At 28.1% G+C, this 18,669-nt stretch overlaps 1 protein-coding gene across 1 annotated transcript in view; it reads left to right on the forward strand.

The window, feature by feature from the left end:
- Window positions 1-18,669, forward strand: part of ETHR (ecdysis triggering hormone receptor) — a 44,347-nt gene that overhangs the window by 17,869 nt on the left and 7,809 nt on the right. Inside the window, exons 4-5 of the mRNA XM_018445797.1 lie at window positions 12,771-12,879; window positions 13,332-13,403. Of these exons, the coding sequence (XP_018301299.1) occupies window positions 12,771-12,879; window positions 13,332-13,403 (181 nt within the window). The remainder of the gene's footprint in view (window positions 1-12,770; window positions 12,880-13,331; window positions 13,404-18,669) is intronic.

Raw genomic sequence — 18,669 nt, forward strand, 5'->3', positions numbered from 1 at the left:
AGTTCCTCAAACAGTTTTAATTTTTTATACTTTCGAGAAGTCATAACTACTATACGTGATATTTTAAAGCAAGATATTTAAGTGCAAAAGGGAATTATGGATTAATATCTTTATTAATGCTATTTATTTAATTATTTATATCCTTATTAACATTACAAACAATTTTTCAAAATATATTAAATTTAAAACGCTACACATATTATTTTACACGCGCATACTTATGATAATAAAATTTTTTAATATTTGACATAACATAAATATTAAATAAAATTATTATAAAATTACAAGTTTTTGTTTTTTTATCTCTTTTATCAAAAGATATAAAAATATTATAAAAAATAAAGATAAATTTTATATACACACACTCTATCATAGAAAAAAATATATAAAATTCAGAAATTAAAAAATTTAAAAGATTTAAAGTTTTAATATTGTATATTTCTCAATGTAGTATTTATAAATCATTCTGACTTTGTAGTAAATTTACTTAAAAATGTAATTATTTAGTAAAATTTGCAATAGCACTCGAGAATTTTTAAAATATTCATTATTTTATGCATATAATTTAAACATTTAATCTATTACGTTAAGCAACGTAGAAAAAAAATTCTAGATATCAAAGCGCTTCACTTACCTATATTAAAATTTTCTAAAGTTTTAAAAACTGTTCAATTAATTTTCTCAATAGAGTCATCAAAAACAGTGTTTGAATAAAATTGCGTCAACTTAAATTAATTTTATAAGCAAATTTCCGAATGACATTTAAGCGATCATTGGGTCTACCGGAGCACTCGTTACATTACATCGCCTTACGAAAGTAAAGCAATGCAAATTTTTCCTAATAAGAGATTTTTTATAAGATATGAAAGAAAGCAAGTTTGTATGTCAATGACATTCTCAAGAAAATTGCGCGCGGTGAACATATGGCTTGTCCGAAGTTATGGAGAACCCTGGATGATAAATGAGATGATATCTATTGTAAGCTAAGTTCGCTTACGTTCCTAAACATGATGTTTTTTCGCAATAGATAATATTCCATATCATTTGTAGAAGGCCCTCTCGTTTGTAATCGAAAAAATGTTGATTGACTTGATTCTCATGCTACAGATGTAGTTTATGTTGAAGCTATAATGCTAGAAATTTAAGTATCAGAATTATGCACATGTCTTGGAAATATACAATTGTAAAACTACTTATTATATTATTGCTTATAATCAGGGTTGATAAGAGATAATGTTTTTTTTTTTTTTTTTTTTTTAAGAATAAAACATTATGTTTTTTTAAACATATTTTCAATGTTTCATACATGGTTTGAACAGTATTATAAAAAAAAACATGCTTAAAACATGTTAAAAACATCGATTAAGCATGTGTTAAACAGTTTAAAACATGTTTAAAACATGATTTTTATCAACACTGCTTATAATAAGAAATGTATACGAAATACATATAAAATGAACGTATATATAAAACAATATATTTTTTATTGTAAATATGAAGATTATGAGCAATTTTCAGTCATTAATTATTTTGACAAGTTTTTTTTATATTAAAAAAATAGAATAAAACTAAAATTTTGTTCAATGAAAGATTATTGTTATTGTGTATAAATTATTGAATTTCTTTTTAAGAATAGTAGTATAATATATTATGTGATTTGATACGTGACATTTGGCTATGACAATATTTCAGTGAAACTTTCATTGTGTATGTGTGTGTGTGTGTGTGTGTCAACTTTGGTTATACATATTATACGTATGCAGGTCACTTTGCGGTTTGTGCAGCAAATCCCGCGGCAAAAGTTCCATAATACAGTTGTATTAATTGCACACAGAGAGTTAGATGATTTCATGTTACAAGTTGTATACTATATTATATATAACGATATATGATATATTATACACAACGATCACTCGAAAACTCTAATTTGTCAAGACTATAATGCAGATTTAACGAAATCCTTGATGAATTATCCTTTCCATATGTTTTAAGTCTGATTACGTTGAACATCAGATTCTACATATATAATCTGATAATATTTATCATATAATGAAATATTACATCTGTGTTAGTAGATTTTAGCATACTTTGCACAATAAATCTACTGTCATAAAATAATTATAATGACATACAAAACTTGTATGGAACCATTTTAATAGTTATCGCCAACTCGTTAATAAGTTAGGATAGGATTTGTTACAGTTAAATGTTCAAATATTGTACATTATTGTGCACATTAGGGCACTTTAACATAATAATTTTGTAACACCGTTTATTATGATAAATGAGACCGCGGATACATTTCTATTATAACATCATCACGGGGAAAATGTATAAGCTGATTCATTACAGAACATTTAATTATTCATATAGATTAGAAGATACAAATTATTCCTATAGATTAGAAGATATAAAAAGATGTCAAGAATGTAACTTTTAATTATTATTAGAGAACAAATATATAACATAGAGTGCACATATAAATGCATAAATATTTGCACATTTTTTTTTTATTTTCCAAATAGCGTGTGAAATTCAAATATATTACATTGAGAATAACTAATAGAAACGTATCCGTGTGATAACGGCCTCATTTATCATAATAAACGTGTTACAAAATTATTATTAAAGGGCCCTAATGTGCACAATAATGTACAATATTTGAACATTTAACTGTAATTTAAACGTTATGGAAATCGCGTTTTATTTATTAATGTACATTAAATTAATGTCCAAATATCATATGAGATTGTAAATTATCAGTATTCTTCTACAAATTAAATATATTTACGTCTTAGACAAAACAGGACAGTTTTATGCAGCAAAAAGCGCATGAGAACTATAATTTTAATCCATCTGGATGAAAAAGTTGGAGCTCATGTGTTTTTCCCACGTAGATAACATGTCTAATGAACATAATTATAATTCGCTCACAAAAGCAAACCTTCTCCCACACAAAATGCTAATAATTCCATCTCAATGCATTCCCAGATTTGTACAAAAATTTTATTACTGTTCCCGCATTCAGAGAATAAATCTTTATGATTAAATTGGATCATTTATTTTGATGCCATATTATTATTATACTTCTTATATATAAGAGAATCTAAAAGTAAACTTTTTATATGTTCTAATATAAAGATACATAAAAATTGTATAGTAATATTTAAATGTAAAATTTAAACGTAAAATAATTTAAACGAAAAATATTCAAAAATAGAAACTGGAATCATTTAAGATACATCCTGTAGAGAACATATTGCAATCCATGAATGTTTGTCGACCCCAGAAGAAATTCAAACTTAATTCTGTAACAATGACTATAGCAGATTTGCAAAATTCTTCAATACGATTGGTTTTTGCTTTTGATTCCTTATGGATCTAAATGTATGAACCAATCATATTGAAGAATTTTACAACAAGTGCAAAGCTGCTTTCTTTGCTGAACGCAGCCAATAAAAATTGATTTAACACTATTTTATTAGGTAGACTCAATAAAAAGATACGTCTTAACATGTGCGTGAGATTTCATCAAGTTATTTTATCGATAATTAAATATAGACGCGAAATAATATCTTACTTCAGTAGACAGTTCGAAGAACTATCTCTGTGAATAGAAAGTTTCGACGAGTTTCTGATGAACGCTTCAGAGAAAAATTCTTATAGAAAGAATATAAGAAAGTCAGGGAGGCTCTCTTCCATTACATTAGTGATATGATTATATCTCACGATAGGACAATGAGCATCTTGAGAAAGAAACTCGAATCTGATACTTTAGAGAAAGATATTTTCCTCAAAGACTTACTTCTCCTTTGAATGTTTTATTATTGCAAACGTATTAAAATTTAAAAAAAACCATAAATAATGTAATTCGATTATTCTTTCACGCCGCTACAATAAAACTTCATGAAAAATTTTTTTTAATTTATACAATTATATATATATATTAAAAATTCATAAAAATATTAATTTACAAAAGTATATTTTTAAAATTTACAGGTAAAACACAAACAATTTATCTCACAAAATAAACAAATTCGAGACAAAGTCATTTTTCATCATACTAGTTTTGATATAGCTAACTATACATTTTATGTAAATTTATGAAAAATTATTTTACAAATTTAAACTCAATATGCAAGATACAGAGTGTTCATAACTTCATATTATAAAGTTTCTTAATTTTAACTTTTCTAGTAAAATCGATATGAAGTTAACGAGAAAAGTTACTATGTAAAAGGTGAGCATTGATTGCATAATAGTGATTTTCGCGCAAGTATTTGCGATATTTTTCTGTTAGGACATATACTACTTTATGTGAAACTACTGTATTCCATTCAGTTATAGAAGAGATAACTGAGTAGTCCAATTTCTTCATTTCTTTGCAAAATATATTGCTTTTCATTTGTTTTTCATCAAGCTCACAAGATGTTGGAAGTTAGGCGATTTTAATTCCTGAAGTTGCATTTTGCATTGTATTCCGAATCTTATTCCACTCTAGGACATTTCATTATTTTGAAATATACATTTTTCAATGTTATTTGAAAATTTTTAAAAAAATTGGGGCTGAATGTTCCCTGCAAACACTGAGTTACATGTATTTGTTAGTTATAATTTCCCACTCAACAATATAACATATTGTATTGTAGTATAACATTGTATTTCAGATATAGGTTACATGTAATTTGGTATATCATTTCTTTCACAAAATTTAATTCAGAATATGACTGCATCTATTAGTTAAAAATATTTACGTTAGCACACACACTTTGATTAGAAAAAAAATTGTGGCCTTCTCATTTATCAATTGCATGTGATTTAATGAACGGTCAAGCATGATCCTCTTAGCTCGCGTCCTTGAAGGAAACGCTATATCGCTGGGGCAAGGCTAGGGCAAGGTGGAAGAGAGTGGTACGTACATCGTGCGCGACAATACCGCAATGTTGGACAGGCTCAACGATAACCTACGGGGCTGAAATGAGTAGGTGAACTTCTACCCCCCGCTATGAATTACCGTTGCTCTTAGCCTGTACCGCGTCGAAGCATTTAATGCTACGTCCCGTATAACACCTCTTCTTGTCCTACCGGTACTCCATCCAATTCTCTCTTTAACCTTCGTGACAGGAAATACAATAGGAAAGGCGCCGGTGACTAGGAGGTAGGCCCTATGGGATTCTTTCGGTCTGAGAGACGTAGACAGATTCGCCCAGACGAAAGCGAGCCCTCGGTCTTTCATTGCTTTTCGCGTTTATTCGCATTCCTTCGATTTGCGTCTCTTTTTCGATTAAAATAATTTTTCTCTATAGCTTTTGTTTCTTTCCGTGTTATAGCTGTTCTATCTTGTATAAATGTTTTTGATATATAATTATTATTGTATAATAAGAAGGTGTTATTATTTTTATTTGTCCACAGCAAAATTTTGATTTAGGTTTTAATTAAACATCTAATGTAAGTTAATATTTTTTCTATGTTGAAGACACGATAATTTACAAGTAAATTTTTATTATTTGCGTAATATTTCAAATCTATAGTCTATGAATTTTGATCAATTTAGAAACAATTTCTTTAAAATCGATGAACTAATATATAATTCGTAAATATACTATATAAAATACAATGTATATTCACGCCATCTAATAAAATGTTATTAGTCACTTTTTTCTATTTATGAAGATCATAGAATATTTTCAAGGACTGTGATTTTTTCTTCACGACATAAAAGACGGTATAAAAGTATAAAAGTAGTATAAAAGCTCAAATGGCCTATTCTGTATATGATAAGATGATAATAAATGTGCTGATTCATTTAATTTGTTCCTCTAATCAATCTGTGACGAGATCCATTTGCGGAAAAAAGAGAAGTCTTCCTGCGCAAAATGATAAATATCAACTTTTTCATGAGACGTAAGAGATGATGCGAAGCTATATGATTCTAAGCTTGCAAATAATATCTTACAAATGAGACGAGGAAATAAAAAAGATTCGGCAAAGGAACGAGACAACGTAATTAATAATATAGCTATAAATATATTCCAATATTAATTATTTAGAGATGTAATATTAATTACTTCACGAAGATGCAATAGATTTATATTTTCTATATTAAAAATAAACGAATTATTCTCTTATATCTATATATATGTCCGACACTTTTTTAGTCATTTTTTATCTGCTATTTTAAATTTAAATGATTGATGATGACCATTTGATGGATCAGAAATAAATTTTTTTAATACAAAAAGTGATTTGTTTATTCTAAAATATTCTAACCAAATCTCTTGAATTACGTAATTTTATAGTGTTTTTTTTTAAATTAAATAAAGAACAGTTCAGTTGCTTTTAATTATTATAATTATAAATCTGTCAATACGATATTAAGACTTTGAGATCCAATTGGGTAGCGGAAAATTGCGAGTTAAAGTGAATTCTGTAATTTGTGTTTTAACGAACTGAAGATCTCCTTATGATACTCTGCATCTTCATATCAGATATGAATTGCTTAAGGTCTACAGGGAGGCATCATCTTGTCCAATTACTCATTGCTATCTCATTCTATGATGAGATGTTACGAGTAGAACTGATTTTTCCTTCGTTTTCTTCATATCCAAGTCTTTCATGTTTGTTCGTAATCATTTATTTTGTTTACTATAAGCATACTATATATCTTAGAATTTAAAAGAAGAATCTTAGATAAAAAAAAGATTCGACCTAATGTCTTGCATTTGTGGCGTAAGATTGAGGATGTATTAAAATAGCTTTTTACGCTCGGGAAGCCACCCTGGAGAGCTCAAGATCCTTGCAACGGTGATAAGAACCGATCACCGAGAACATATGTGTTGAATTATGAAAGCTGGCGCCACAGATAATCGATTGTGAAGATAACCTTCCGCGTAGATGGATACCTAAAAAGGCAAACCATTTCCGGTTAAAATAAACGTCACGTAATACCTTGCCTTCTGTAAGTAGCTTTAACTTTTCTATAATAAACTATAATAAGATAAATAAGAGGATCAGGAAATAATAAAACTCTCCGTCCGTCCTTTATGAAATCAATTAGAATGTGATGATTTGTCTTGCGAAAATATTATTTTTTCACAATTTATAATTATAGAAAAATTTTTATTAATTTTCTTAACTTCTAAGCTATATTAATAAATATCGTCTCTAATATGATACGCCGAATAAAAGATTTCAATGAACAAATTTTTTCTAAATACTTCTTTTTTACATTAATTAATTTTTTTAAGTCGTTATAATTAAGTGGATTATATAAAATTTAATTAAATTAAATTCAAATTTGTAAGACATTTAATTTTAATGAGAAAAATTATAATTGTAGAATATCATTCTTATTTATTAAGAATCTGTTATAATAAATTATTCAAAGAATATATAACAATGCAATTTAATTAAATACTTGCATAATATGCAATTTATTTGATACTTGCATAATATGGTTTTATAGATGTTTTAATATAAACATAACGTACGAAATTGATGTTTTATAATCTTTTATTAATTTTAACATATTTAAAACGTGTTTATGATATGAGAATTATTATATATAATAATATATTATATTTTAAATATCATTATTGGAATTTATTTAAAACATTTTTTTAATTTATAATAAGCAAATTACCCAGCTAACACTAAATATTCACAGAAAGTTCGATTTGTATCACCAATGTACCGAATGTTTCGGAACAGTAAAAGAATCGTTACAGAATGTGTAAATGTCGATGAAATGTTCAGAATATTGTGTGAATCCTCCTTGTATATTTCATGAAAATCGCTAGCAAGCGAGCAGTACACATCTCTGCCGACAGAGGGCCGCAACGAAGAGCATTTACTCGTAAATATTATAAGAATCACCTAGGAGAAAATATAAGGAGCGTAGTACTTCGTCTGTGAAGTGAGCCCCAAAATTGGGCTCCAAGGTGAAAGCACATTAAATATGTTTTTCAAAGTATAATTATTATTTAAAAACTCATTCACAGACGACCTGATTTGTAATTTTTGGAAAAATTAAAATTTTGCGAAATATTTATGGAATATATATGGAACATTCTCGGAATATGTAACGATGTACAAATGAAATTTTCAATCGACATTTGAATGTTTCTTTTACATAAATATTCGGAATATTTTAGAGTATTCTTGGAATGTGTTTTGGGATTTTAGGAACATTTTATGAATATTTCAAGAATATTTAGCATTTGCTGGGTAATTTATTATTTCTCGTTGCATTTCAACATGAAGGTAATTATTAATACACAGAAAATTTAAAGGGAATACCGTATCTATTTCTTTAGCGAATACATAGGTTCTATTATGTTGAAATCAATACTACTTTTATTATTATATCGAAAAACATCATTTTATTATAATTATTGTTTATAACTGTTTATAATAGAATTTATAATAGAGAAACTTTAAAGAGCGTGGTTTTATAAATAGATAGTCTGTGTGATAATCATAAATTTAAATTTTATTTAAATTTGAATATAATATTTCATTAAAATTAACATTATCTTTTTAAAGATAGAATTTTTGGCACGTTTACCAATATTTTTATTACCGGAAGTACTCTTAGAATTTTTTAATTGAGATACCGATATGATAAATATTTAGTTGGAAAATCGTCAGAATTTTTCTTAGTAGTTTTAACTTATATGCTGGTTTACAGTCGGGAGAGTAGAGAGAAGCTATATGGAGCTTAAGTGAATAATGGAGATAAGAGTTGAAGCAACGTCTACACGTTGTTTCTAAAGGAAAACGATCAGATAACAGATAATGGATACGTCATTTCAATCAACATCTTCTTGGTTTTTATATCTTTGTTAGTTTTAATGTTTAATATATAAGATACTTGAAATTATTTTCCTTATTTGATTTTACGATTAGGTGAAGAAATACATATATTAAACACACTTATTAAATAAATATTAATTATAATATTAATATGTAACAGAATTAAATTTATTATAAGACAAATATTAAATAAATAAAAATTAATGCGCATTTTATCGTATTTCGTAACAGAAAGAAAAAGGACTTAATTGCTAGATCATGTTGCCACACATGATCAGCTCGAGACAGAAAGTTCGAAGGGTCCATTTTTGCTTTGAAAAGGAAATGCCAACATATCTTTATTATAGAGCTAGTCTAAATTACCACAAGATGGATCGAGCGTTCCCCGAAGCTTTCCGAAGAAAAATAACCGCTCTCCTGTTCAATTGCCCTCCTATGAAGGCGGAGAAGTTAGAGCAATTTGTCTGGAATGTCCCTTTGTAAGCCACGAAACATTTAAAAAAAACACAATAAAAGAATAAGCGTATTTCTTTAACTACATACTTAATTATGTTTTAATTTCAATGACTCAATATCAACTCATGTCAAAATTGAGCTTTACAAAAAAAGTAATGAATAATAAATATTTTATTTGGAATAAAAAATAGTTTAATATTTATTATTATTATTATTTTATTTATTCTTAATCCTTGCCTTAGGATGGCTTCCGGTTTACATTTGTTGTTAATTTAATACACTTTGTCCATATATCCACATCCTTTGTACATACATCATACCTCTATCCATATCTCGCTCTGCCACATCCATATATTATATAAGTATAAACCTTAAAACATCCATCTCCATATCCATAACATAATATAAATTATATCCCACTATTCATAAAAAAAAAGACTAAAAACATACCGCACATATTTAACATTTCTTATATATTCAATACATATCTGTAACTACTTGTATCTTTTGGTACTTTATGATTGTATATAAAAATACTGCTCTGAAACAAATCTCAATATAACTATCAGTATAACTATGACATCGATAATAAAAACGAATAACATTGCTTAGAACTACTCCGGAAACTGTACTTTGGCAGTAATTGCTTTCTAATCTGATCGATGTAGCCATCTAGGCTAAGTCCTCATTCTTGTTTGTTCTTTTCCTCTCTTCTACTTCCTTTCTTGCCTTATCTATCCTTTTCATTGTCTCTAGTCCTTTGCCGTCCTGCCAGCCCCACCTCCGCGCCATACAGGGCTATGCTTTCCACCAAAGAATTGAACATCTTCATTCTTTTTTCGAAATTGTCTTTGAATATTCTTTCTCCAATGCTCCATGTCCTCTTCATTGCCACTGTTGCCTTCTTTATCCTTTCTTTTATATGTTTCTTTGTCCCTCCATTTTTCAGTAGAGTATATCCTAGATACTTAATTTCTTTAACTTCTTCTATTTCCTCTTCTCTCCATTTCCACTCTCTCTTTTTTGTTCTACCTCTACCTTTCTCGAATATCATTATTTTCGATTCCTCCGGGCTCAGTTTCAGTCCTTTTCTCTGTAGGAACCTCCTAAATCTCTTCAGCATCTCTCTCATATCCGATTCTCTATTTGCCAGTAGAATATTAAAAAAATAAGTAATAAAAGACAATTTCTGTTTGAATGAAAATTTATTCATTTTTATATGAAATATTAAAAATAGAACATTCTTTCTCTCTTTTCCTTTTTTTTATTGTGCTCTCTTTATATTTGATAATTTATTCAACATTGCATTAAAATAATGAACGCAAGTTAAAGATATAATTGTTTTAAAAAATAAACAAATAAGAATTTTTGAAATTTAATGCTACATCTTAGTTTGTAATTATTTTAATCCGTGCATTTTGTATTTCTGCATCTTGAAAGCTAATATGTAAAAATTATTTTCTATCAAAAAACTTACTGTCATAAAAGTAAACAGATAAAATTGTTAATAGTTTTTTATACATAACTTAATATATTAGTTTTTTCTTTTACTCTCATTTGGCTTTAACAAAAACTTATATTTCCAGACTATCTTAGATTCTAATACTCTGTGAGTAGTTCATGACATCACTGTACTTAAGACGGTCAAATATAAGAATCGATTATGAATATCGACTATAGGCTATAACAGTCTCCTTAATATTTTTCTTGTGAAAGAGAGAGTTCCGTGTTTTCTTTATTAACACAGAATTTATCTATTTGTTTTTTTCTCTAATAGACATATTTATTTGTGTGTCGATAATTTTATAAGTATTTTTATAATTGAAGTGGAAGCTTATAATATATTTCATATGTAATATTTATTATGTTAAATGTAACACCAATATGTTCGCCACATGTTTATTAATGATGGTCTGTACAGCCGATTTAGTTTATAAATGTCAAAAATTAAAATTAACATGTGGTTTATTTGCGAATTAAAGCCCAAATTCGCACTCTCAAAAAACAACATGCGTTAAGCAGATATATACAATCTGTTGATTTTCCTTGAAAATTTAGTAAAATATGCATTATTTAAATATTATCAGAAATTCGTCGTGAAATATTCATCCTGAATTTCTGGAGGTAACAGAACAGTTTCTTTCCCGATTAATCGCGTTTTTTCAACCAACTCACCTAACTTAATTTTTGGTAGAATAATAGAGATTTACAAAATTAATTATCTCTGTGAATAAATTTGTTGACGAGTTTCTGAATCGCATTAGTTTCACCTCAAAATTCGTCTAAACTTTTCAAATTTAATATCAGAAATGTCTCAAAGTGAGGCACATTTTCAAGAAGATGGCATGAAATCTTCTTGTTTCAATCAGGAATGAGAAATTATGTAAAATTTTGTTCAAATAATAGAACATTCTAAAAACAGTAGTGTTCGCGTATGGTCGAAATAATTGAAGATTCGAAGATTTTATATCTGCGTTAGGAAGCCGAAATCGTCCGGAAAAAATGAATGGGTTTGTCATTTTATCTTGAGAAAAAATGTCAACATGACAAACGATTCTATTGCTCAAGCAGGTGGTCACTGGATAAATAAAGGAATCGGTGTGCGGTCGAAGAATGATAGTGTCCAACGTGCCATGGCAGTTTATTGCGGTACCTTGTTTTCTCTCTCTCGAGCGAAATCTCTTTTGAGAATTATAAATCACGCATCCACAAAAACATTGTTTTTTGTCTTGCATGTGAAAAAGAGTCTTGGAGAAATTGTCTCTCCAATGTTCTCAACGATGCAATGCATCGACCGATATCAAATGAGTTTTTTAACTTTTTAATAAAATATCACTGTATTACTTGATTTAATATTCAATTAATGCACGCGTTACGTCATTTTTAAAAAGAGTTAATTTCTTAATTATTGAAGTGCTTAATTTCAAAATTTAATCGGAATTAATTACGAATGCACTTAATATTAAAACTTCATTTTAATTATTTATCATCAAATGATGTGATCTGGCAATTAAGTTTTTATTTCTTTGAGATATTTTTATGTTACTATTTATAATTATTTTTTACATATATTATTAATAAGGTATTTGTATAAAAAATAAACTCGATCAATATTATAACTTTAAAGCGTGAACTTTGTTGTTAAGGCAAATTTGATTCTGTGTTCTGACTTTTGAAATAAAATATCACAGTAACTTGCTAGTTTCTGACGTCGTTTCGTATGTTATCTTTATGATCACGTTCTACTTTCGTTAACAAACAGAAAGTGAAACAAGTTGAAAAAGAACGAATTTAAATAAAACTTTTATGAACATTTTTATTTAACTATTTTGTTATTTTATATTGCTTAAAAAAGCAATGTCCAATTTTATTTTATTATTATAATGGAAGCATATTGTTTATCATGCACTTACAAAAGTTTGTTTTACTTCAGCAAATAATGAAAAAGATATACAATATTTTTTTAGGTTTTAGATTACCTAATATAAAAACTGTTACAGGTAAGGCTGTTCCATTCGTGGAATTAACAGTGGCTCATGCTTCGGTTCTCACTATTTTAGCCATCAGCTTCGAACGGTATTACGCAATCTGCGAACCCTTAAGAGCCGGGTAAGTACAGCATAGCTTTTACAACACTGCGCCTAGAATTATCGCAGAAAGCTGCCAATAATTAGTTATATAATAATATGTAATAATAATTAGAGAGTAAATAAAAGAGAGTAAACAATAAGGAGTTAGACTTATCTGATTTAATTAGGACTCTAATTTTATTCCGTTTTTCGAAGATATGTGTAAACGTAAAACGCGTTTATCCGTTTATATTCGCTTTCAAAAAAACGTTTACTTGAAGGTAAACGTTTATACGTTTAATTAGCACGTTTAATTAGCTAATTATACATGTAAACGTGTTTTCGTTTAAACGTATAATAGTTAATTACACGTATATTCGGAAAAACGTTTCTAATAAACGGATATACTAATTATACGTGTAAACGTATTTTCGTTTAAACGTATAATAGAGAGCCCTAGATTTAATTCGATTGAACTTTTATGTTATATAGATATGTATGCACAAAGGCAAGGGCAACCTTTCTTTGTTTCATGGCGTGGGTGACAGCGGCGCTGTGTACAAGGTGATACAAAACACTGAAAAATCTGTAATTTGCTTTAATAATGCTCTGTCGTTGTCTTTCTTTACTTGTTCTTTTCCTTATTTTTTCTCTTGTTGCATGACACATTTTTTTCACTGTCTTCATGTCTCGCTTTACGTCATCTTCACGTGACCGTTATACGAAACCACCGCCTTATTAACTTCTACAGACTGTTTCAAAACATGAGTAAAAATCACTCTATTTAATTTTAATTAAAATCCAATTTAGATGAACATAATCCAAGCTGTAACGGCTGAAAAATAATTTCGATAAGTTAAGTATTGAAGAAAAAGATGAAACTTATTTAAAAATTGTGCATTTTTTAAATCATATTCTTTGCATTTCTCGAAAAATGTTTAATAGTTTACAGTAATCTTTTATGAGAAAATTATGCAAGATTTATCGTTCATGAATTGTAATATTTAATCAAAAATTTTAAAATCATTTTTATTATTATTTAATGCTTTAAGTTTTAATAAAAAATTATAAAGTATGACTATACAGTAGTTATAGAATTTGTCATTAAAATAAAAGTCGAGAATATTTAGAAGTTCTAGAATATCTGCTACACGTGTAATACGAATCACAAACAAAAATGTTCGTATTACACGTGTAGCAGAAATGTATGGAAACTTCATTTTGACAATGATATATTTTCATAGCATAAATACATGACATGGCGCTTACGTACACGTATTTTCTTTAATTTCTATAAAGCTGCTAATTATGTAATTGCATGCGTGAAGGTTAGACAAGCAGTATTCATCAAGAATACATGTGTCGTCTGTGTCGAGCTGTGTAACAAGATATTCTCTTAACTTTATTGTTTCATTTGAATCTATTTAATGTATTTTTAGTTTTAAAATAGCTTCGTAAAATTAAGTTGCTTTTAATATTTTTATATTTTATGACTTCTTTGGCAATTTTTCGTATTTAAATATCTATCTTCTGTATAACAAATATGTACAAATATGTCTAAAGATTTACGAAATTTAGATTTAAGGAAGTTGCTCAAATTGTTCAAATAGCTCGAACGTTTCAAGCTCGCAATTCAAGTTCAAGCATTTCGTACATTTAGTACAGAACAAACAATTGATCTACTTGATTGATCGTTCGAAGATTCAACGGTTAGGACAATTTAGACAACTTAAAGATAATTTAAAATATACTTATTGCAAACAGAAATCACCAATTTTCCCTTTTCTTTGTAACACGTTATTTAATTTTATATTACCATTTTAAAATTCAGTTTTGAATTATTTAGACATAGTACAAATAATCTATAATTTCGAATTATTTAAATAGACGCATAAAATTATATTAGATATTTATTTCAATTTTACTATATTAAACGCGCACAGAAAACGGAAAAGCAGGATTTAGCTTATATCAGTTTAGCTTAACGATGAATTACAGAGATTTGTCATATTCGTTCCGCGCAGTTGTATATGTCTTAATGATAAGAGACGTTGATTCAACAAACAGCTGACCCTGTCTTGCAAGAAAAGAGAATTAGTTTTAGAGAGTCTATTAATTCTTCAAATTTGAGCTAAGTTATATTTGTTTCTCAACACGCGGTGCAGTTCGGAAAAATTCAAAAATATAAATCCTAATAAATGTATTGCTTTTTAACATTAAATATTTGTGTAAATATCTAAGTACAATTGTAGTAAGTGTTTTTATTTGTAAATGTAAATGTTATAATATTTGTAGTATTTTATTTTGTGTACGAACATTTAAGTAAATTCTTAAGTGATAATTGTCGTTAATCATTACAGAGATAGGAATGTCTTGTTAACGCATTATTTCAATATTTGTAAGATGACATTTTTTCGACGAATTTTTGGCAAATAATGAAGTGATGTAATTCTTTAATGAGATGATGTAATTTATAATTTTATATATAATTTATTTTATTATATTTTATATTTTGTTTAAACTTCAGTCTGAAAAACAGAGATTTCTGCTATTCTAAGATATCTTAGTTTGCTGTATTTATAACTTCTAGTTGAAGAATTATGAATAGCTTAAATGAAATGTTTCGATACCATCAAGGGATCGCAATTTGCCATGGGATGCTCGTTCTCAATAGTGGTTAACGAGCGATGTCATGCAAAACAACATTTCGTTTGCATTCTACATGTGCAGAAACTTCGTGGTTCTATAAATGTTAGAAATTTCTCGTAGAGTTCGCTGGATTGTACAAGCACAAAGATATTCGAGCAATGTAATTAAATCTCTTTACTCCGAGATACAAGATGCGTGCATATTCACATAGGCAAGTTGATATAGAGGTATTGCATACAAGAATTGCTGATGTAACAGCAATGACATAAACATATATACGAGAATATTGCACCAAGAGTCACGATTTTATGATATCGCTCATCAAAAGTCTCATGCTCCAATACCTCAATAGTTTAGATCTAAACTATTGAAGTATTGGAGTATGGGACTTTTGATAAAAAAGTATTAAAGTCTAATGTACCAGACATGTTGTGAAAATCAAGTTCCGGACTTATCGAGATGCCAATACTCCAGCAAGTCGGGAAAAATCGAGGGGACGATATCGTTATCATAAAAAAAAAAATCAGTAGAGCAGAAACGTATTGGACCCTTGCTCGCTGGCAGACATTTATCTCGGATCAACGCATTTAAAGCGCTATGAATGAACGAACTCGCCAATATCTGCAAGTGTACGATTGTATCCTCATCGCAATTTCCCAAAAAATGTCGCTTGATATCCTTTGCGTAAAATGCATGCGATTATTATTCCTTTCCCGAATATGAAAATAACTAATATGTATTAGAAATAAATAATTATAAATGAATAATTCGTATTTAACGTTAAGAAGACGTACGACTTAAGATCTCGTTAATCTTATATCTGATGAAAACAAGATTTAAGATCTCCACGTATTCCTTGAAAACTGTATTATATCTTGAAGAAGTAGCTTCTTGTTGGTTTTGATAATTAAAGATTTTTAAACGTCAGAAATGCCGATAGTTAACAAGATTTTATTATTTTTGTATTTATCTTTCGTAATTATTTTCGTATATATATTTTTTAATTTTATATTAATTAACTTTGAAAAAAGTGCACACCTAATTTTAAATAAATATTTAACTATGAAATTAATTTAATTTTGATATTTACAAAATAATAACAATTTTAAACTCACATGACTGTTAGATGAATATATTCTCGATAGATGACAATATCTATGTGCTAGTAAAAAATTTCATATAATTTTCTGTAACAAAATACAGTTTTGAAACCATCGGTTTAGTGATATCGATTGCATACAAGTCACGTGCTTTCTCACGGAATGCACTTTAACCAAAAGTCAGACAAGAAAAAAAAGAAAGACATGTGCAAGCATGGTTTTTGCTCGATAAACACCAGGCAAGCACATTTTTCTCTTATGCCGAAATGCCCCGTGATGAAAGCAGATACATGTCCACACTTTCGTAAGATTGTAGACTGCCGTGCATAAGGAAAATATCACGTATAAACATTCCTTATGAAAATGTGTAAACGACATATATTGTTATTCGAACACGTGTCTTGCATAATGCATGTCTTGAGCATATGTTCGCGATAATATTTAAAGCGAAAATTTCCTTACCACGATTCTTACTTGGAGGTGACCGATGTGTAATCTTTTGTACTTAATAGAAACAGCGTTCAAGGGCTCGAATTTCTTATCTTCTAGAACAGAAAATTTAAATATTTGTTACAAATTACTATATTATTAAATAATAAACACAAAATTAATAACTAAAGTTACTTTTTTAAAACACAATAATTAAAATTTCTACGTCGGTATAATTGTTTTACAAATTTTTTTAACGTATCTTTTCTTTGTAATTCTTTGTAATTTTTAAAAAGTTTAATTATGATTCTTTTAAAATGAATTTTTTTACTCAAAAAGTTTCAAAATTTTCTTTTTAAGAAGCTCGAATTAAAAACAACATATAAAATATAATTTAATAGGAAATATAAGTTTAAAATGGTGCAGAGATATGTTTCAAATATTAAACTTGCACACACAAATTAATTTACTTACAATATAGAATGAATTTTTAAAAATAACCGCGAATTTATTTTTTCTTTTTTTCAAAAAATCCGATGGAAGGATACCTAAAAGAGAATAGGTATATTCGATTTTCAGCTCATATGCGATAAATATGATCGCCCGAAAGAAAATATATGGTTTCGAATCGATTTTTACTTCATAAAGTCCAACTAATCTATATGCCACTCTCACGTTTCACCCCGATATTACACGTTGTGGTAGGACGCGCATACACGTCATAAAAGTGATATCGCCTGTAAACCAGTTCTCGTAGGAATCTGTGTATGTTATGTACGCGTTACATGTAGCTCGACGTCTTTCAGTCATCAAATACAAAGATCCAAGTTTACAACCGCTTATAACAGAGAACTGTGCTTCGAACAAACATCTTGATATTACTAAAATTGTATCTTAAACGTTCCAAAGAATTAAAACGTGAATGAAGAGAAAAGGAGAGAAAGAGAATTGAGAGTTGTGTTTATTTAAAATTTTATTGCTCCTTTCATTCTCTCCATTATAAAGTTATTTTTAGACTATCAGACATTTAGCCGTGGCTACTTTGGACAATTCGGACATTTTTTTCGGTTTGAAATTAATTGAAGAACAATTTTATGAAGCTCAATTGGCCAGGAGTTTTTTTCCACTAATTACTTGAAAATTATAAAACTTTATCGTTTTAAAAAAAATTAAATTAATATATAGTTTTATAATATCCTGCCCACATAATTAGGAATAAATAAATGTCTAAATTTATTGTGTAAATGTATTATCCATTAGTTTATTAATTTTTGAAATTATTATTTTATATTGTAATTTTTATTCTTTTTTGTATTATACAATGTACATATATGTACATATATGTACATAATCTGACATAATATGAAATAAAATGTGTAGAGTGGAGTAGATATATGTATATAATAAATTAATATATATTAGTAAATTAACAATTGATATGGTGTGATAAAAGAATTAAATCTAGGAATCGTTTTGTTTTTCACATTACTTCTAATCGGCACCAATCTTAAAAAAATATATCTTAATCGCAATGTACCTTGCGAGGATACATTGTGTGCAATTAGTACTAATTACATCAAAGTGAAACAGCAATTTACGCGTGGTATTCCTTTTGAATACGTCTTATGCGCTTTTGACATTCGGAGTTTTGA

This window comes from Mycetomoellerius zeteki, unplaced genomic scaffold (genome assembly GCF_001594055.1).
Source record: "Mycetomoellerius zeteki isolate Tzet28-1 unplaced genomic scaffold, Tzet1.0 scaffold167, whole genome shotgun sequence".
NCBI classification, from domain to species: domain Eukaryota; kingdom Metazoa; phylum Arthropoda; class Insecta; order Hymenoptera; family Formicidae; genus Mycetomoellerius; species Mycetomoellerius zeteki.